General features: G+C 37.3%; 1 protein-coding gene and 1 pseudogene across 18 annotated transcripts in view; both read right to left on the minus strand.

Moving 5' to 3' along the window:
- USP54 (ubiquitin specific peptidase 54) overlaps window positions 1-21,925 on the minus strand; it is a 169,419-nt gene that overhangs the window by 57,969 nt on the left and 89,525 nt on the right. For 17 of the 18 annotated variants that reach the window (XM_056819300.1, XM_007478386.3, XM_016427062.2 and 14 more), the window contains exons 2-3: window positions 19,227-20,025; window positions 15,767-15,859 (exon numbers count right to left, since the gene is read on the minus strand). The exons of the other annotated variant lie outside the window; for it this stretch is intronic. In XM_056819300.1, the coding sequence (XP_056675278.1) occupies window positions 15,767-15,859; window positions 19,227-19,373 (240 nt within the window). In that variant the 5' untranslated portion in view covers window positions 19,374-20,025. The remainder of the gene's footprint in view (window positions 1-15,766; window positions 15,860-19,226; window positions 20,026-21,925) is intronic. 18 annotated transcript variants of the gene reach the window in all.
- Window positions 4,166-9,203, minus strand: LOC130457531 (L-lactate dehydrogenase A chain-like; annotated as a pseudogene).

A 21,925-nucleotide genomic window follows, 5' to 3' on the forward strand; every position in this document is an offset into this window, starting at 1 on the left:
AGAAAATTTGTGACTCAATATTCTTTTCAAAATGTCAGAAATGGTTTTTATATGTAATTGGAGGAAAAATTTAAACTAAAAACACCTGACCATATCAATAACCAAACTATTAGAAATTCCATGATCATCTCAGCAGAAAAAGTCTTCAACAAAATACAATACCCATTCATTCCTATTTAAAAAGCACTAGAAATCATAGGAACAAATGGCCATTCTTTAAAATGACTAGTATCTACCTAAAACAATCAGAAAATATCATCTGCAATAGGGTTAAGTTAGAACCCTTCCCAATAAGACCAAGGATAAAGCAAGGATGCCTATTATCACCACTATTATTTAATATTGTGCCAGAAATGCAGTTGAAACAAAGTAGGCAATGAGGAAACTAAATTATTACTCTTTGTAGATGATATGATGGTATACTTAGGGAATCCTAGAGAATCAACTAAAAAACTAATTGAAATGAATTAATAAATTTAGCAAAGTTGCAAGATACAAAAAATTATTTGAATGAAAGCATATCAATGAAAGATTATCATACCAATGAAGGATGAAGAGTGCTTATTTAATTTATAAATGTTTATGTATCTAGGAAGGATAACTAATATGTTGTGTGAATGAATCAGTAGAAAGGATTTTGATGAGCTGGAATGGTAAGTTTAAACTAACAAATGAAATGAATATGAATAAACATGATGTCCTGAAACTGGGTCCCAAAAATCAACTACAGAAGAAAAGAAGAACTACAAAAGAAGATATGTCTAGAAATCCTTACTTGTGGGGGGAAAAGACTTGGGAATTATGGCAGAATGCAAGCTCTATATGAGTCAACAGTATTATATCTTAGTCAAAAAGCTAATGCTATCTTGGACTGTTACTAGAAATTTACTGCTCAAAACAAAGAAGAGATAATCCACTATATAGTAGTCTCTTCTGGTCGGATGACATCTGAAAATTATTTCTGGGTAACATAGTGAGCTGAAGTGCAATCAAAGGAAGGTTGGTGTTCTAGAATTTGAAATTAGATTATATAAGATCAATGGAAGAAACTTAGGAGGATTAGTATAGAAGAGAAGAATTTTGGGGGGAGTGGGGGGTAGAATGTATCATAGTAGTCTTCAAATATCTGAAGTGCTTTCTTATGGAACAAGGATTTGACTGTGTCCTAGTCAACGGATTGAAGTTATAGAGGGGAATTTCAGTTTTACATACATTTAGTGCTGTTCAAAAATGGAAATGGCTTCCATAAGAAATTATATACAACCACAGAATTATTGCTGAAAGAATAAACTGTGAACTTCCAAAGTGAATAGAAAGATGAAATATGAAAAACTTAATTTATATGTGTATGTTGACTACCTTGATAATATCTTTTGTGATAGGGGGAGGTTGGGGAAGGGCTGGGACACTTGTGGATAGGATTATGTAGATATGAAGAAAAGTAAGCTAAACATATAGGGGATGTACAGTTACATTTGTGTGCTATTTTCTTTTTCTTTGTATATGGAAATGTATGTTCATTTGGTTTCGTAAAACTGGAATAAAAAAATAAGTTAAAGAAACCAGAACTGGTTTCAGAAGAGCCAGACATATCTCCATAATAATGAAGGCCTTTGATTCAAAGCTAGATATTGTAGCCAGAATTTATAATTTGGTATAGTGGAAAGAAGTCTAGATTTGAATTTGGATGGCCTAGTTTTTATTCTGCCTCTATCACTTACTATCAATATAACTTTTGGGAAATCACTTATTTAATCTCTGTAGGCCTCAGTTTTCTCATCTATAAAATAAAAGAATTGGACAGGATGATCTCTGAGGTTCTTTCCAACTCTAAAATTCCATAATTTTTCGAGATTATATAAGTTCTTTAGGTAGGAAAGGTAGAAGCAGAGAGGGATAATCATTAAATTTGATGTTTGGTGGGCTAGAGTAATGACAGGTGTTTCATTCAGCAGTTTTTTTGGTCCCTCAAGATAGATTTCATTCTGGGCATATCTCCTTAATAGTTTTTTGCATAAATATTACAAAATCAAGCTCTCTCAGTCATTTAACTCTTAAGACTTCTCTTCTTTAAGCCTAAGAGAGCAATTTTTAAATCATCCTCTCCTCTTAGTCTATACTTTCAAACTTCATCATTTAAGTTCCTCTTCTAATCACTTATCTTCATCTTTGAAAAAGTGGAGACTAAAACTGATGTCATTTGTCTCATAAACTCAGTCCTCTAATAATATTGAGTTAGAGAGAAGACCAGTTACAAAATGGAGTTTGTTTGGGGAGGAATCAAGAGAACCAATGAGATTCTATCTTATTAACTATCTTATGCTGCCATATGTATTCTCCTTTAACTTTGTTTTTCTCTAAATCATCTATGGAAAACTAAATGGTATAAGTCATCTATTGTTCCATAGATGCAGGTGAATGAAATTAATGAGATCAAGAGATGGGCTTCTATAGAAACCACCAGTTTGAGATTACAGTTGAGAACAACCAAGGCAGATAAGTTGGTAAGCTGAAAGGAGAATGCAATATCAAAATAAGGAAAGCTTGTTTTATAGATAAAATAGAATGCTAAAACGCTAGACCTGAATTCAGGAATATATGAGTTCAAATCTAGCCTCAAACACTTACTAGCTGTGTGACCCTGAGTAAATCACTTAACCTCTACCTATCTCAGCTTCCCCATCTCATGATAAAAGTAACTTCTACCTCCTAATGCTATACTGTTATGAGTAAAAGTTAAATGTGTTGAGAGAAAGAGAGGGAGAGAGAGACAGAGAGAGACAGACAGACAGACAGACAGACAGACAGAGAGATTGATCTCTCAGGGTCTGGCTCTGCCTGAACTGGGCTTGAATAGCCTTCCCACACCAGATTACTGGCCTAAATTAACATCTAAACCCATCCCCTAAAACCCAACAATTATATCAATACTTATAAAATATGTATAAACCTTAAAATGCTATATAAATGATAGCTTTTGTTATTGTGATTATTATAGAAAAGTCAAGCAAAAAAAGGTATGGTTTAAGTTTTAGTCTATTATAGTTTGGTATCAGCAAAGTGACGAGTATCTAGATAAACACAGTATCTAGATTGGTCACATCTAGCAGGCTAGAGGAGGCAGGCCTCTCAGCCTTTTGTCTTTTTAGGCCCTTCAGAGAACAACTTCTAGTCAGCCAGTCACCACCCTCCATAGTTTTATATGACCACGGAGTAGAAGCAAAGTCTCTCCATTCCCATCTTACAGAAGCCTTAGCCTTGCTGGATTATCTTGGCAGAAATCATCTACTAGCTCCAGGACTCAAAAGTGTTGGGCATGCTCCCAAATCCTCTCCTGTCATTTATCTTTCCTGACCCAATCCCATGTCTTTGTAAAGGCGAGTTTTTATTAGTTAGTAAATAAGTATCTATTAAATATGTATGTGCCAGGCACTATACTAGGGGCTGGTGATACGAAAGGCAAAAATAGTTTCTGACCTCAAGGAGTCATATTTTAATTAAGGGAGACAATATGTAAAAAAATTAGATGCATATGATATATATATATATATGTCCATACTCAAAGTGAATGAAGGTAATCTGAGAGAAAGTAACTGGAGGTGAGGGGAGCAGGGGGAAACAAGCTGGGAAGAACTACAGAACCTGAGATTTGAACTATCCTGAGTCTTAGAGGAAGCCAAGGAAGCATGTGGGTAGAGGCAAGGAGGTAGAAGATCCTAGGCTTGATGGGGAGTGGGAGGCAGAGAAGACAGCCAAACAGAAAGGCTGGAAAATGGAGTATCTTATGCCTCCCCTATCACTAGCAGAGCCATGGGGATATGATTACAGGTCAAGGTCTATATGAATGAAAGGAAAAGCAGGAACTGGTGAAATAAATAGTGAATTCATATTGAGGCAGATAGTTATATTTGGTGGGTCATCCAAACACCTATAAAATACAATGGGGAAGGATACTGCTGCCATATTCTTTAAGCACCAGTCTATCCAGAAAGCCCAGATGGTTAACTATACCCAAACTTCTACCAAGAGGTACTCAGTTTTGTATTAAAGAAGTACCATGGTATAGTAAAAAGTATGATGGACTAAATGGTTGCAAAGCTAATAAATATCAGAGATAGTCCATCTCTGATATATGTCCATACTCATGCAACCATTTAGCAATATTGCTACTCTGTTTCCTCATCTGTAAAATGGGCATAACAATAATATTATCCACTTGAAAAGTTAATGTGGAAAGTACTCTGTCAACACCAGAACATTATATCAAAGGGAGTCCCTGTTATTTACCATCAACATACCTCTCTTTGGCAGCCATTAAGGTTTCTTTTAGGTGGGCTGGTACCATCTCATCTATGTATATTGCTGGTACAAAAGTGTACACAGTGAGATGTCTTTTGAATTGTTTTGTACACAGTAGGCTCTGGAACCAGAAGTGTTTGTTGAATTGTAGCAAAGTCAGGAAAAAATTGAGAGTTAAAGCAGTTTGAATGAAAGGGAAGTGCTGAAGGTAGAGGAGTTAGATGCATTTTTATTACAGAATTCTTCAGTAGGCAGGAAGTGTAGTTGCAAATGTATTATTTAATGTCCTGTGGATCCTAATGAGCAATACTCTTATAACTTGGAGGATTTAGGTAGTAGACCAAAGTATAACAAAATCACGAAGAGAGATTTTTTAATAGAGCCATGATTTCTAGGGATGTCTGTTTTCTTATCCTGTTTGATTCTTATTCATGTCATACCATAAATCCTCCATAAAAAACCATACCTCATATGCTGGAAGTATTCTTTTAGCCCTTTTAACATTTCACAGATACCACTGAAGCACCAAGAAATCCCTGTCTCCAAGGTACACCCTATACGTATAACATCAGAAAATATGGGAGTAACAGTTCAAAGGGCAGAATGGAAAGAGAGAAAGGAACATGAGACAGAAATCATTACATACTTCACTAGCCAATTAAAAAATTATAACCTCGATGAGTTTGAGAGTGGAACAGAATCAGACAGAGATAGTGACATAAGCCTAAAGACAGTGGCTAGCCTCTCTATTTTTAATTTCAAAGAAAAAAAAGATAAAAATTTCAATCTATTAAATATAGCAAGGCCTTGGAGGAAGAGGAGTAAGGGTGGTGTGTAATGACAGAAATGCAAAAAAAAAAGGCAGAAAAGAAAGTATCAATGAAACATTATAAAAACCTACAATACAGAGTAGAAGAAAGTTCAGAAAAGGCCAAAGAAAAGCAAGACCTTTTGTTGCTATATTACCCTTAAAATATATTTTTTAATCAGTTATTTGTGGTTTATTCAGTATTTGGGTTAATATAAAATAAGAGGAATTGGTTGCATTGTACACATACAGATCACTACTGATATGTAAAATAGACAAAACTGGATCCTCTGGAAAGGTGATACATGAGGTCATGCTGTAGAACTCTACCTGGGGGAGGGACAGACACAAAGGTAATCAATCCATTAGCATAATATTATTACTATATGGTGTTGTATGTTCAGGAACCAAAAACTGACTTCTGGACTTAAAGAAACTGTTTATCAGGCAATTACATGTCTGTGGGGAGCTGACGTAGCTTGACAGCAAGCATTTAAAGACTAGTACAAAACAAGTCATATCCAGCAACATTATGTAAACAATAGGGTTTAACAAATAGGAGTCACTTTACTATTTCCTATTTCTAACTTTAGGAGGAAATGAGAATGTGTTCATAGGTTTTATATTTCTGCTTTTTATTGGTGTTGAATGACTAATCAGAGGAAGGATTTGGCCCACTTGAAAGACGCATCATACATATTCCCTTAACCACTATCATATTTTCTAGAGAGTAAAGTGGAAGCACACTAAAAGGCTTTAAAATTGCAGTTCCTTCTGGATTCTCCAAAAAGATCCATACTCTTCCTTAAATGGACCACTTCCTCCAGTCAGTGTTATCTTTACCACATCTGAAATGTCATTCTGCCCCAAGACAAATGGGAAGACGTCTTATTAATGCCATTAAGTCATGGCAATGATTGGCATGAAATTAGATACACTCTCCCGAAAAGTCTTCCTTCATGATGCTTTCTGACAGATCTGCCACAGACAAGTCAATGGCCCAGGAATTATGGTCCTTCAATTTAATCACCTCATAAGCACTTTCAACTACCTGTTTATACAGTTCCTAAAGCAGGATAAAATTCTTCAAAGAAGCATTCACACCACTCCATTCAGGAACACTAGAGTCTTCAGTTCCCCAAGGACCCATCCATGACAACTTCAAGAATAGACACTAAGTCTCTCCACAATCGGGTAACAGAAATGGGCAGAATCCAGATTGCAACTTCTACTAACAAAGTTTTCAGTAAAACCACTTAACTTCCTGGCTACATATGTCAAAATATCCACTGGACTGAAGACTATAAGCAGCTTGCAATTAGAGCTATATTTATGCTGAACAAAATCAAGACTTTCTCCTTCCTGTGGATGTCCCCCAGCCATAACAACAAATAGCTTTGAAGCTATAGTTACACTATCATCTTTTCCAGAGATGATCTTTGGTATTTTGAGGAAAAGGCTGCCATGTTGGAGATCTACCATCTCTCCCATTAGTTTGTCTTCTATGACATCAACTGGGGCAAGTTCATCAGCCAAATCCTTCAGGAAGATACTGATGACACATGCCATACCAACTGCACCAACCCCAACAACAGCAATCTTGTTGTGGGGAATCTGGTCTTCCTTTAGCTGACATTTACAGTCTGCTGATTCTTGACAATTCACATCTTCTTGGGGGAAATCTCAGGTTGCTAGTCAGGCTACAATAAACAGATGAATGTGAGACTACTACTCCCAGACTTGCACAAAAACATACTTCTAAAAAAACACACACACACAAAATAAGCAATGCCATAAAAGTTGAAAATTTCAAGTGAACTTTTTTCTTTGCATATTGAATTGCTTACGTTTCTGAAGTTTATTCATTAAAAAAGAGAAAATTTAAAAAACAAATTAAGCAAGCTATTGCTCTGGGCTTTTCCCCATTTCCAGCCTTGAATAATATATCAAGAGTAAAAATCCTGTTGTCTACCTTCACATGGCTGCCTTTGAGATGACTTCCTGGCAATCAGAGCATCCTTACATGGCACATCAGTTCTAATGACCAGTCATAAACCAATATAGTAGTATCATATCTTCCTAAATTCAGTGTCCTTCAACTCAGTTTAAAGTTTCTCTTTCTCTCTGATATTTTTAATTTGGTGGCAGGACAAAAGACCTCAAAGACTATCTACTATTCACTTCTTGATGACCCAAATCTTTCTAGTTGAAAATGACCATTTGCTCTTCACTGTTTATATTATTTTTTCGGGATCTCTGCTTTATACTAGCATATGCTGCTTTGTATCAGTATTTATATGCATTTTATCCCCCTAACTCTACTATAAGCTTCTTGAGGTCAAGGCATGTTACCTTTTTTCATCTTTGTATCCTCAACACCTATAAGTACATTAATGCATAGTACATAAATTTGCCTTACATACAGAAGGTTCTAAATAAAAAATTGAAACTGAATTATCTCTGGCCCAAAGAAACCCCTAAGACCTTTCCTAAGTAGCAGAAAAACTGGTATTGTTTTTGATGGGAGAACAATGAAGCAGTAGTTAAGTGTTCATTCACTAACATAAGCAAATTACTAATTCATACATGATATACTCTCCCTTCTCATCTCTGACTCCTGGGTTCCCTGGTCTCCTTCAAGACTAAACTCACATCTCATCTATGATAAAAGGCCATTCCTGGTCCATCATTTCCCATCTCTTGTCCAGTACCTCCCCTTTTGAGACTGACATATTTATACTGTTTGTATTGTGTACACAGTCACCTGAATGTGTTTCTCCCATTAGAATGAGAGTTCCTAGAGGGTAGTGACTATGTTTTTGCCTTTCTCTGTATTTCCAGTGTTTTGCAAACACTATGGACTTTATAGCTATCTGGTGGTCAAATGACTAAGAGACTTTAAGTATTCTAAAAATGGAGATTTGAACCCTAGACTTCAATCCCCAGAAGTCCTTGGTATTTCCCAGAATTCCCTATAATCTCACCTGAGTCTCCACCTGGGCGAGATCACAATTAGTATTTAAACCGGGAGTAATGCCTACCTCTCTCTCTTCTATGCTCTCTCTCGGCCATTGCAATGATGTAGTAAGTAAGCTTTGAATGGGCTAATCAGCCCTAGGCACATGGTTTCTTATTTTGTATTTTCTTTATTCCTTGATTTCCAATAATCTTTAATAAACCTTTTAAAATATAATATTTCTATTACTAGAGACTAATTTAATTTTTACAGTATGTACTTGAATGACAAAGGATTCCTTGGAATATACTTATGTGTGTGTGTGTGTGTGTGTGTGTGTGTGTGTATACACACACACACACACATATTTTGATGCTATATACAATTCTGAGGTAATGCTAAAAACTTGGGAAAAAGGAGGGATTGACAATATAACTAAGCTATATAATAAAGGTTGTGACTCTTAAAAACTGCTCAGACTCTACTTCAGAAGATTTGATTAAGCTATTCCCCATTTTCTACAATGGAGGTACTTGGTCAGGAATGTATTGAGAACTTTTAAAATTACTCCACCCTGCTCAGACAGTGCCTTAGGGGAAGATAAAGTTGCAAATTCCTGATTGAACAATGAAAAGTCCCCAACTCATACTTATAGTGAAGCAAAAACCCTAAGATAGGTGGTCTATTTTTAGATCTAATACAAAAGGGTGCTAAGTACCTATAAAGGTTAAATTAATCACTAAAAGGTCAAGCAATTTACAAAAGGCAAGTTTAACAAAAGAGGTGTGAAGGTTTTATCTAACCAGAGAAGGTGAGAACAAAAGAAGATAAGAACTAGGAATAGGCAGTCCTGGAAAAAGTGTCTACTGTGATTGGTAGATGTGAAAATTTAGGGGAGGTGACATAAGAGAAAATTTCTTTAAAAGGAAAATTCAGTTCAGTTTGGTAGCTGAATTGGAGGAGGTCAAGAGTTCAGAGGAGGGTCTCTGAACTCAGTTCAGGAGTAGAGGATTTCAGCGAAGAACTAGAGCTTGCTTGAGACGGTCTTGTGGTGAGTGATAAAGACTGACTCTCTCTCAGGCCTAGGCCATTTTGGCCTAGGCCCTTTCTACTATTTTCTCTCTCCCTCTCTCCCTCCTTCTCCCTCCTTCTCTCTCCCTCTCTCTCCCCCTCCCTCTCTCTCTCTCCCCCCTCGCTCCCCCCCTCCCTCTCTCTCTCTCTCCCCCCCCCTCTCTCCCCCCTTAATTCCTTCATTTTATTAATTAAAATCTCCATAAAACCCAGCTGACTTGGGTATTTTCATATTTGGGAATTTTCCCATGGTGACCACTTATTTTTTATTTAAATCAAGACACTAAACATTATCTTTACAGTTTGGCTGAAACCTTTACAGTTTTGGCAATTCACAGTCTTGGAAACCCACGTTTTCACGGTTACAAGGTTCAACTCCTATCTGATTACTATGTGTAACTGTGGACTCCAAGAGGAATGAAAGGAACTTTGGAGAACCTGGGTTCAAATCTAGGGCCTGTCACTAATTACATGTATGACCTTGGGCAAATTACTTGATTTATCTGGATCTCCAATGCTACTAATCTATACAGTTTAAGAATTATTACTAAATGATAATGAATAGCTTCCTACACTATTTTAGAATTATACTATTTCTTATTACTTCTATGCCTTGTTTGTTCATAAGCAAAGCATCTAGTCCAATGCTGATGACATTCTCTGTACTTAATAAATACTTGTTCAATACTTGATTCCTCAAATTCATAAGCCATCAGAACCACCACAGGCTGTCCCATCAGAAAAGTTTAAAAGACACACACACACATACACACACACACACATATACACACACACTCACTAATTAGGGAGACTAGCTGAATTTAATCAATCAATGCAGCATTCTTCTTTGCCTATAACAAAAAACACTCTGTCTTACATCCTGGCACTGCAAAGGCTCCAGTACAATCCCTGGAAGGAGAACAAAAATCATTGTGGCATACTAAGTACAGAGGACGGATTTCCTCCTCTGAACTGAGATAAATAAATATGCTAACACCAAAGTAAAGTCATGCACTATGACAGAGAAAACATCAGATTTTCAAAATGAATATGTAAAATCTCTGTGCTAAAGACACAACAATAGTATAGGTTAAGAAGAAATATGGAAATTGATCTCAAGTGGTAAATTGGAGATTTCGAACAGGAACAGAGAAGTAAAGAAAGACTTCTAATTGTCAATTCACAGATCTCAGGGTACAAAGTAAGCAAAAATGCACATGAATACCTGAAATAAATTATCTGATAAAAGACAAAAATGAGTAACTCATTAAGTATGCTTAAAATTTCTTTAACACCTCTTACTATTTCCCTTCCTTCCCTTCACAGAAGCAATACAGCAATTTAGGTTTTCACTGCTACTTATCTAGGCTACTGCAATAGCTTACTAAGTGATCTCTGTTTCAAATCTCTCTCTTCCAATTCTACTCCAAAGAGCTGCCAAAGCAATATTCCTAAAGTATAGGTATGACTGGGGCTTCCTATTGCTTCTAAAATAAAATCTTTTAATCACTTAAAACTTTTCACAATCTGGCTACAGCTTACTTTTCCAGGCTTATTACATATTACTACCCATCATTTACTTTAGGCCCAAATAGCTTTCTTGCTATTCCTCAGATTTAGTCAGGCTAGGTCTCAAATGAAAACTAATCAGTATATCACTGGGCCAATATTCAAAGCTTTTTCAACTTAACAAGGCCTAGTTTTGACTGTGCTCTCTAAAACAGTCTTTGAAAGCTCAGAGATTTCTTCATTCTGTGATGGGAATTAGGATAGAACTTGAGGGCAGAGCAAGAAAGTTAGCATTAGCTTTTTATCATCTTTAACAGCTTCTCAGTAATACTTATTAGCATCCACTATGTAAACAATTATATAGATACTCCTAGATATACAAAATTTCAATGTTAGGGAACTGACATCTTCACTGGACATTTCCTACAGACTGATACTCACAAAAGAAAATCCCTAATAAAGACTTGCTAAATTTAATTGACAGGATGGGATTTGAAGGTTCACTATTTCACTTATTCTAAGAAAAAACAAATGTCATGTTAAACTCAACAAGGAGCCCTGAAAATACAAAGTAGGTTCTGTTGAGTAGGCCACTACCAAAAAGTATATTCCATTTAAAAGTGAAAGTCAAAAGAAAACTAGGGATTGATATTCATAATTTCACTATACAGCCAGGTTTGCCTATTAAAACTATACCTGTATGAGACAGAATTCATGGAAAATAAAATGAGATTTTAGTTTACAAGGAATTTTAGAAAATCTAAGAGAGCAAATAAGAAAAGCTTAAGTGTATCTGTGTGAAGTGTATTTACCTACATCTGGCCAGGAAATAACAATAACATAATGTATATTTAATAATAAATATATATGTTCATTTGTTTAACAATTACATATTATGTTTACTGCATTCTAAGAACTATCTATATACATATATATGTACTATTGAGGAAATAAGACAAAATAAGATACCTCTCCCCAAGAAGCTAATAACAAAAGTGTTGTCATATATGTGTTATCTATATCTATTATCTATATTATTATCTATAATCTAGTGGTAGTCTCTCGGTGACCGAGAATGACTATTGTCTTTGTGCAGTTTCATCTATGGTGTACCCTCATGTGGCTTTGGAGTCCAAAGGCCGAGGCTCGGAGTCTGTGGCACATGGGGCTGGGACGCCAGTTGTTACGGGAGGTGCGGTTGTGGCCTGGTGTCGGCGTTCACGCGCAGCGGCGAGATGTCGATGTCGCTCATCTTCAAAGGTGGTGGCGGCATGGTTAATGTGGGTTCGCCAGCTGCTTCTGTCAGAGGCAGCAAGTTCTAGTTGCTTTGGTGTCATGCCAGCCCACTTCAAGTTGGACTTTAGCTGATCCTTGAATCTTTTCTTTGGTCGGCCTTGTTTCCTGAGTCCAGCTGACAGTTCACCATAGAATACCTGTCTTGGTATTCGCTGTGGGTCCATGCGGATGACGTGTCCAGACCATCGTAGCTGGGTTTGGAGGACCATGACTTCGATGCTGGTGGAGTTGGCTCTGCCGAGGACTTCCTGGTTGGTGATTCGGTCCTGCCATTGGATCCTCATGATTGACCGGAGGGAGCGTTGGTGGAATTGCTCCAGCTGCTTCATGTGCTTCCGGTACAGTGTCCATGTCTCACAACCGTACAGGAGCGAGCTGAGGACCACTGCGTTGTACACTTTGAGCTTCGTCGCAGTGCTTACACCTCTGTGCTGGAGGACTTTGCAGTGTAGCTGCCCAAGTGCCTGGCTGGCCTTTTGGTTCCTGGCATTAATCTCGTGGTCTAGGGACCCGTCATTGGCGATGGTGCTGCCCAGGTACTTGAAAGTGTTGACGTTAGAAAGCTGCATGCTGTCAATGGTAATGCACGGCTGGTTCGTTGGCCTCCCTGGTGCAGGTTAGAACAGCACCTCTGTTTTGCTGAGGCTGATAGTCAGGCCAAACAGTTTTGTTGTGGTAGAGAACCTGTCCACAATGGTTTGGAGATGATTTTCTTGGTGGGCCATAAGAGCACAGTCATCTGCAAAGAGAGCTTCCAGGATGAGTCTCTCTGTTGTCTTTATTTTTGTAGTCAGGCGGCGAAGGTCAAATAATGAGCCATCCAGTCGGTATTTGATGTAGACGCCCAGGTCTAGATGCTTCCTCAGCATGTCGTAATACTTGTGTGAAAAATAGGTTGAATAGTACCGGAGTGAGGACATAGCCTTGTTTCACGCCATTGGAGATGTTGAAGCGATTGGAAGTCTCTCCACCAGATAGGACTTCCCCTGTCATGTCAACATGAAAGAGCTGGATCAGTTTGATGAATTTTGCTGGGCAACCGAGCTTGCTGAGGATCACCCACAATGTGTCCCTGTTCACTGTGTCAAACGCCTTTGTCAGGTCTATAAAGACAATGTAGAGACTCAGGTTCTGCTCAAGGCATTTTTCCTGCATTTGCCTCACCGTGAAGACCATGTCGATGGTGCTGCGATCTGGTCGGAAGCCACATTGTGATTGAGGCAGGTTCTGCTCTGAAACAGATGACAGGAGTCTGTTGAGTATAACACGGGCAAGGATCTTTCCAGCAATGGAGAGTAGTGAGATGCCTCTGTAGTTGTCACAGGCTGCTCGTGCACCTTTGTTCTTGTATAGGGCTATGATGAAGGCATTTCTGAGTTCTGGGGGCATGTCTTCCTCTTCCCATATGCTGGTCAGCACTATGTGGAATGCCTGGAGCGCCTTTCCATTTAAAGCTTTGTACACCTCAGTTGGGATCCCGTCTTTACCGGGTGCCTTGCCTGCACTCATTTGTTTAATGGCTTTTTGGACTTCCTCTATTGAAAGAGGGATGTCAAGTTGTTCAATGGAGCGGTTTTGGGGGATCTGGTCAAGGGCTCTTTGGTCAACTGAAGAGGGTCGGTTGAGAAGCTGACTGAAGTGTTCTTTCCACCTGTTACTGATGCCTTTTTTATCTTTTATGAGAGTGTCACCGTCAGAGGATAGAAAGGGAGTGGTGGTGGGTTTTAATGGCCCATAGACAGTCTTGAGGGCACTGAAAAATTGTTTGTAGTTTTTCATATCAGCAAACCGCTGGATTTCTTCTGCCTTTTTTTCCCCCACCATCGGTCTTGCATCTTCCTGATCTCATGCTGCGCCGTGGCTTGGAGAGACTTGAATCTGTCCTTTTTAGGAGCAGATTTACTGGTGTGGGAAAACTTCATGAGTTGAATTCATCTTAAGCATGGTTTAGAAGTAGGTCTGTGGTTTGGCAGAAGAGTAGGGGCACTCCAGGCAAAGGGGATGACATTTGTATTGTGTAAGAGACAGGAAAAGTATACGCACAGAATAAATACATTAGTTTGACTAAAATTTAAAGTATAAGTGAATGTATATCACATGATCAGGAAATGAAAGAGGAAGCAGAAGGGAGAGAGAGACTGGTACTGAGTTCAGAGACATCCTGGCTTCTAAGAGGCATAAGAGAGGATGTATATAAGCTCAACAGTCCTTCCCAGCAGAGGCAATTTTCTTGTTCAACATGATTCTTTCATTCAATGATTTCTCCAATCTTTAAATTTCCTTAAAAAACTTTTTATTGGTTTTCGCTAAAGCCCAGGTTTCCCTCAGGTAAGAAGAGGTTGATGCAGTTGATATTTTGCTAAAATTCAGGAACCCTTTGAATAAACCATCCCTAGTGGCATCTGTCCTCAAAGCTCCAGGTAATTGACTAGATGATACTTATGGCTTTGCTCATTTGCTAATTTGGCTTGACTTTTATGGGAAAGCATGAGCCAAAGATATACAATTCTACCAGTTTTGTTTAGATCTGTCCAATTTAATCCATTACTTCCAATCCAAATTTTGCTCCAATTAATTCATTTTAAAAGTCAAAATAATTTACCAACAAAGGATAGATGGAAAATTACATTTCTGGATCAAGAGGTAATAAAGCAAGATATTCAAATGAAATGTATTTTAGAATGGTCCTATAGAGAACACTTAGCAGCTCAGACTTCATACCTAAAAATTCAGTGATAGTCATCATCATTTCCAGACATAGCTCTATAGAAATCTGGTAACTGCTACCTTTATTTGAAACTAAAGTATGAACATGTGTGGATGTAGAGAAAGAGATTTGGAATCACTTGCAATTCAGGGAAATTCCTCTAGTTTTCTTATAATCTTAAGATGTTCCTAGGTGCCTCGTGTAGCTTTTTTTTTTTTTGGCCAGAAAATAACAATTCTTTGTCCAAAAAGGAAAACATTAACCAAAATGACACAAAGTGGTTAATAGGGAGGTACACCAGTAACTTCCTTCAAAGGAAGGCTTGATGAAATTGAAAAGGGCTTTTGGCAAAACTCATTTCAGAATCAAAGAAGTCTCATTCAACCACAACTATTCTACCCTGCAGCTGGATGAACAGAACCCAGGGAAACTACCAGGTAAAAATGGGCTGGTGACCCAAGTAGAAAGCAACCACTTACTCTTCTCAGTGTCTTCTTCTCTGCCATCACCCTAAAACCTTGGGAACTGCTTTAGTAAAAGACTTTTCATTTGGTAAGATCTCTAATTTTCATAGCAATGGAAAACATGAAACCTTTTCTCTAGGATTAAGTTCTCTGAGATCTGTTCCCTTTCTCCAATCTATTTTTCTCTGACATCTAAATAGTTTCTTGGAATTCAGAAATAAGCACTAAATTTAGGATCCAGGAAAAGAGGACAACAATGGTACTTAAAATTTTAGATCTTTGATAATGAAAAAACACCAATCATCTGTACCAACTCCTCTTAGTGGGAACCAAGAGTACTACAAAATTCTAGCAAAGACTCATTAGCTGTGTATCTCAATTCAAAATACTTAAAGTTCCTTGTATTACTAAAAAGAAAATACATAATTAGTTGAACAACAAAAATATATTCCAACTGAAGAAACCCCCAACAATTCACCAAAGCTTGAATAGATTAAAAAATGTCTCAAAAACTCAACAATTAAAACCAACGTTTAACAACTTAGGAGCAGCTAATGGTGAAATTAGTTGAAGCAGCTCCCAAACTAATCATACTGCCAATTAAAATATTAGGAATGTAGTTTGTTAAATGGAACAGCAGCAATTCAAACACTTACTTTGAGAGCACAAAAGATGCAGGAGTCCCCCATGCATTTGTGTGTAGTAAGTTGTCTAAAGCTACGACGGAAGATGTCCAAGTGCCACAGAACCTAATAGAAGAGGAAAAGCACTTCATTTTACACAAAAACACCTTGTCACTTAATACTCAATCCCATCAAGAATAAAACCAACATATATCGTAATAGAAAAGTCATTATGAGAAGGATTAGCAGAAGATGCTCAAGCTAGCATATCAGATAAACCTCAAGAGAGACAAGAAAGTTAGCAAAAAAGGCACACAGCAACAGGGAAACAATAAAAAAGAAAAAGCATGAGAATCATAGTCATGACATTCTAAAAATTAAATTTAGGGAAGTACAGTAAGATTTTTAAAAAATTATCTTGTAAGCTCAATATACTACAGTTTAGAACCTAATATAGTGTAAGTTTGTATTAGGTCTTTTCATTTTTGTTTTCTTACCTTTTAGAAAACCTTGTAGCTAAAGAAAGGAGAGAGACTAGAGAAATAATAGTTTTCTGAATAATGCAAAGAATAGGGGTTGAAATCCCTAAAGAGCAATCTCTCTGAAGCCTTTCCTACAAAGAGGGTATGTAGGGACATCAGATAATACTAAAAGGCAGAAAAGTTTCTGGAATTTTCAGGGAAAGTATAACTCTTATGACATTTCAAAGTAGACAATTCTCTGAAATCTGAAATACATCAAAGCCAATAATACTTCATAATGGGATTTAACATACTATTTTTATTTTACAAATTAAGATACTAAACTATACAAATAATAATTTTTAGTCTATAAAATTTTGACTATTTTTAAAAAACTTTTTGAAAAATTGGAACTGTGGTTTCATTGGTATGAAAATTACCAAGTGAGAAAACTCCTACCAAGGGATTTATACCTCCTCTGCAATTTATAGTTTGAGAGCTGCCTGGGACACTGGGAAAGGAAAGGATTTGCCTGGGCCACATCACAGAACAGAATGTTCTGGGGCAGGACTAGAACTCAGAATCTTGATTCTGAGGATAGTTCTCAGTCTGATACACAATATACCTGAGAGATCAGTTCTAATAAGTTCCTGCCCTAGTTCTTCCATGTATTCCTCTTTAAGAAGTAAGCTGGGGGCAGCTGAGTGGCTCAGTGGATGGAGAGCCAAGCCTAGAGACTGGAGGTCCTAGGTTCAAACCTGGCCTCAGACACTTCCTGGTTGTGTGACCCTGGGGAAGTCACTTCACCCCCATTACCTAGCCTTTACCTCTTTTCTGCCTTAGAACCAATACATAATGTTGATTCTAAGGTGGAAGGTAAGGGTTAAAAACAAAAAAGAATTAAGTCAATAGCCTTGCAATCTTTATAAACTATAAAATACTATCTGATTGCAAAAATTGCTATTATTAGGATAAGAAATCACAAATATCATTTTACCTTAGACTATAGGGAGAATGTAACCAAGTTAAATTAATAATTTCCATAGGCCTATAGCCTAGAAATAGAAATAAATACAAAAATTTGCTTCAAGTGACCATATTGCCTGCTTTAGTGCTTTATCATGTACAGGTACATACATGAAAAGATACAATAAAATTTTATCTGAAATGTACTTGATAGGATTTGTCAATCACCAAAAAGTACATATTAAGATCTTACTCTGAAAGGCTCTGAGCTAAATGCTTGTCATAAAAAAAAGGCAGAAGACAGTTCCTGCCCTCAAGAAGCTCCCTGTCTAATGGTGAAGACAACATGTAAATAAGTGCACACACAATTCATATAGAGCAGATATAAGGTCCTCCAAGGAAAAGGCATTAACAGTTGGGATGACCTTGAAAAGTCTCCTGTAGGGGGCAGCTAGGTGGCTCAGTGGACTGAATTCAGACACTTCCTAAACTGTGTAACCCTGGCCAAGTTTCATTGCTTAGCCTTTACTACTTTTCTCCCTTGGAACCAATATAAGGTATTTGTTCTAAATGGAAGGTAAGGGTTTAAAAAAAAAGGCAGTAGGTGAGATTCAAAAAAGTGCTTAAAGCAAAATTCTCTCTAGGTTTTTACATCTAAGGTCATGAACAACAGAGACACATTATGAAGAGTAACTTCATAAAAGCAGAGAACTGGAAGGGGCTGTATAAATCATTGTAATCCTATCACCTTATTTACCAGGAAAAGAAGACCCTAAGAGACCAAAAGACTGGCCTAAGACAGTCAGCCAGGACTAGAACTCAGGGACTTTAAACTCTCTGTCCAATGCTCTTTCCACCATAACATACTGTTTTTCTTTTCCTCATATCATTTTATTTGTTCAGTCACTACAGGGAGTATATGAGACATTAGAAGTCTTCAAGGTGAACGGAATAGGTTTTAGGTCCTTTCACTTTATACAAATGGAAAAAACTTGGGGTCAGCTGGGTAGCTCAGTGGATTGAGAACCAGGCCTAGAGACGGGAGGTCCTAGATTCAAATCTGGCCTCAGACACGTCCCAGCTGTGTGACCCTGGGCAAGTCACTTAACCCCCTTTGCTTAGCCCTTACCACTCTTCTGCCTTGGAGTCAATACAAAGTACTGACTCCAAGACAGAAGGTAAGGGTTTAAAAAAAAATAGAAAAAACTATGAGGTGAAAGAAAAACAGTTGCTAGGTTTCTATTGGGGAGGGGGAAGATGACCCTAAAACCTCATGGCCTCCTCAGTCAAAGCAATCTTGACATATCATGGATCCAGGAAAGGTGGGGGTGGCAAGGAGTACCCAAAAAGAATCATCTGGGGGTGGTGGATAATCACCACTGGAGAATTCACTTTTTAACAGCTCTGTTCAGGCACGTTTGACCAGATATTATTTATGAGCCAACATAGGAAAAAATGCTAGGACAAAGAAGTAAAGGATGGAATTGAACATGTAAAAGCTATATATTAGCAGCATAAATATTATGAAGATGTCACAATTCATTTAAAAAAAAAACCTTTGACTTGACTGGAAATATTTTTTACTTCTAAAAGAAAAAAGTCATTTTACCTGCCAATTATAGAACTGTTTCAAGTGAAGAAAACCAGAGGCTGCTTTACATTTAAGAAAAATGCATCATAATATGTTGACAGATTTTTATTTTCTAAGTCAAGAGAGCTAAACTAAAAACAAAACAAAACAAACAAACAAAAAAAAAACCCAAAGCTCTTAAGGAAACTTTAAGAGATTCTCTGGCCACTACCCGATAGCCACTTCATGCATGGAAAATGTTACTATTCTCATTTTACTATTCTCATTTTACATCAGGCAACAGAGGCCCAGGTAGGGGAAGGGACTTGCCCAGGGTCACAGAGTGAATTAAACAAATAAGGGCTGTGGCTTTTGAGAGAAAGAGGAATCCTCACAGTTCTATATTTATATAAGGTGATAGAAATATAACAGTATCAATTTGAAATCAGAGTTTACCAGGAAAAAAAACAGGGAATACAAAAACAAGATTCCTTACCTGCAGGGCACTATTGAGGAAGCAGCTATTCTGTCCAGGCTCATTGCTGAGACCTTTACTAGGAGCTATGGAAGTTGTGCTCCGAGGGGCAAACATCCCCTGGACGCTTCCCCGTCCTACAGAAAAGTAACTCCTTTTCCAAGACATTGTTCACTTAGCTCCAAACATAGAGAGGCCAGTATCTGTTTGAAGTCTCTTGCTGCTTAAGTGCTCAACAGAAATGGAGGTCCAGAGTAGTCAATTTCTTTAGCCAAAGTTTGAGCTAGTAACTGCCCACAAAAAAAAAAAAGTATCCTTCTACGTCCAGATAATAGAACTGTCATTCAACTACTCCAAAAAGCAGCAAAATTCTAACACCCAAACAGGAGAGATGCAAACAGTAATGATCCATGTTCATCTGTAAGCTGTTATTCTTTTCAGTACTTTCATTACAGTGGCAGCAACTCCACAAAAAACTTGTGAAAAACTGTAATCCTCAACTCCAGAAACATCCAGAATCAGTAAGACACACTTTCCTCCGGATTGAGGACAAAAATCCAACTAGGAAAAGGCAGACAAACAGGAATAAAATGAAGCTCTCTGGAGCTATAGCTGGCGTGTTCCATCATCTACTGGCTTGAAAAGGACAATTCCAATTCCAACAGAAGGGCAAAAAGATTCCACAACAACCCTGGAAGGAGATGCACATTGTGCTTTGTTTTCACTTTGCCAAAAATTCTTCTAGTCACCCATCCAAAACATCAGAAAGCTTTGTCTCTTCTTTTCTTCTGTGACTGGAATAGCCAGCCCTGCCAGAGTGCTTTAGAATGGAAAAAAAAAATAAAAGCTTACATCACTTAATGATTGCTGGGTTTGCTATGTTCTGCCAAGACCAATGTTGCCTCACCTCTTAACTACAAACTTGAAACCTTGATATAAAAACAAAAAACAATCAAACAAGTAGAAGGAAAAAAAGGTGTGGGACATGAGTCCTGGGAAATTTCTCTAAAATTTATTTGAGGGAAGAAGAGAAAAAATTCACTTAAAAGCAGCAAAACCAAATATATAACTTTTCAAGATCAAGCAAAATTGATGAAGCATACACACCCAACCTTGAACTTAGAGAGTTTCTGACAGCTCTCTCACACATAAGTAAATGCATTCTATGTAATAAACATATATTATGTGTTTAAACATGAAAACTTATCTAGAGGCTGGGACGGACAAGCCACTTGAACAAAGTTATTACATCTATGAGATATATCAAAGGCATATTCTTCCCACTTTGTCAAAAGCTAAGTCTCCTATATTCTCTGCCTGGGGAACAGGGAAGATTAGGGACACAAATCTTTTATCATTAAGTGACAAGGCTCATATTCAGAAAGGGATAAGGCATCTATTTTTTAACTCAACCTTGAAAAGGAAACACCCAATTCCAGTATGAAGTCTTAGAAATATGTATGTTAGTCCATATTCACAATAGTATTATGAAGAACAAAAAGTGGTTTCTGTAAGTCCTGTTATATCACTTACAGTTCTAAGAAACAAATAGTTAGCAGCTTTGAACAAGAATCACCCAAAATGAAAAGATATAACCTGCAATGGGGGAGGGAATACCCACACCAATGAAATTATGAGTCTTTGAAAAGTAGACATACATAATTTCAAGTATGAGATATGACTTCATCAGTGTGGAACCTCCCCTAAACTGACTTAGATAGTCACACTCCAGGCCTTAGATTACCTTTTTTGCTAGTTGCTTTTGCCAGCATTCCTCAAGCCAATAGCTAAACTTCTAGTGATAAACCCTTCCAAATGAGTGGGGTTTATTCTCAGATGACAGAGAGACCAGGCTCACACTGAAGCCTTAACATATGATGAGGAATTTTTTTGACTTGTGTTTGCCGGTAGTGCTTTAGTGATGGATACAACATGGAGTGTGTGTTTATATGTGTAAATGAGAAATTTTGAAAGGTTTAATATTGAAGGTGAGTTTGGAGCCAGGCTTAAAAGGAGAGGAGCTGATTCAAAGAAAAGAGGCAAGAGATCAACCTAAAGAAGAAGTTTAAAAAGTCAACTTGAGATCCAAAGAAAAAAAATGACTTAAATTTAACTCCAGCCAATAAGGTGAGTGTGGAATAGGAAAACAGAAATGTTTCAAGACTTTGCTAAAGATAACTTCAGCAAAGTAATGATTTCACATTCATCATTATATATCTCCATTGTTTTGGCTGGATAACATGCTACTCATTTTTCAGCACACTAATAAATAGATGAAAAAATGTCTTGTTAATTGACAAAATGCATCCAGAACATAAAATGTTTCATATGCAGGAAGACCTTCATAAGGATAGGAATAAAGGAATACACAAGAACAATGCTTCTTTTACGATCACAATATTTATTTCTTATAATTCACTGTCAGGACTTCTGCTTTGAACTTATGCTTGTTTTATACATATTTGTAAATATGTCTTATCCCCTTCTATTGACCATAAATACCCCGTATGGTGACAGAGTATTATATCATCTTTTACTTTTGGATTCCTGGTATCTAAACCTTATCTAACACAGTGCTTTAATATGGTAAATCTTAATAAACATTTGTTGAAAAGAACTGAATTGATTCTACTGTTCAACTTCACCTTTGGCTTAACAAAAATGCCAAAGAAGGAGCAAAGAAATTAGAAACTAAGGATACTGCCTGAAAAGGGACAGCC

This window comes from Monodelphis domestica, chromosome 1 (assembly GCF_027887165.1).
Source record: "Monodelphis domestica isolate mMonDom1 chromosome 1, mMonDom1.pri, whole genome shotgun sequence".
Taxonomy (NCBI): Eukaryota; Metazoa; Chordata; class Mammalia; order Didelphimorphia; family Didelphidae; genus Monodelphis; species Monodelphis domestica.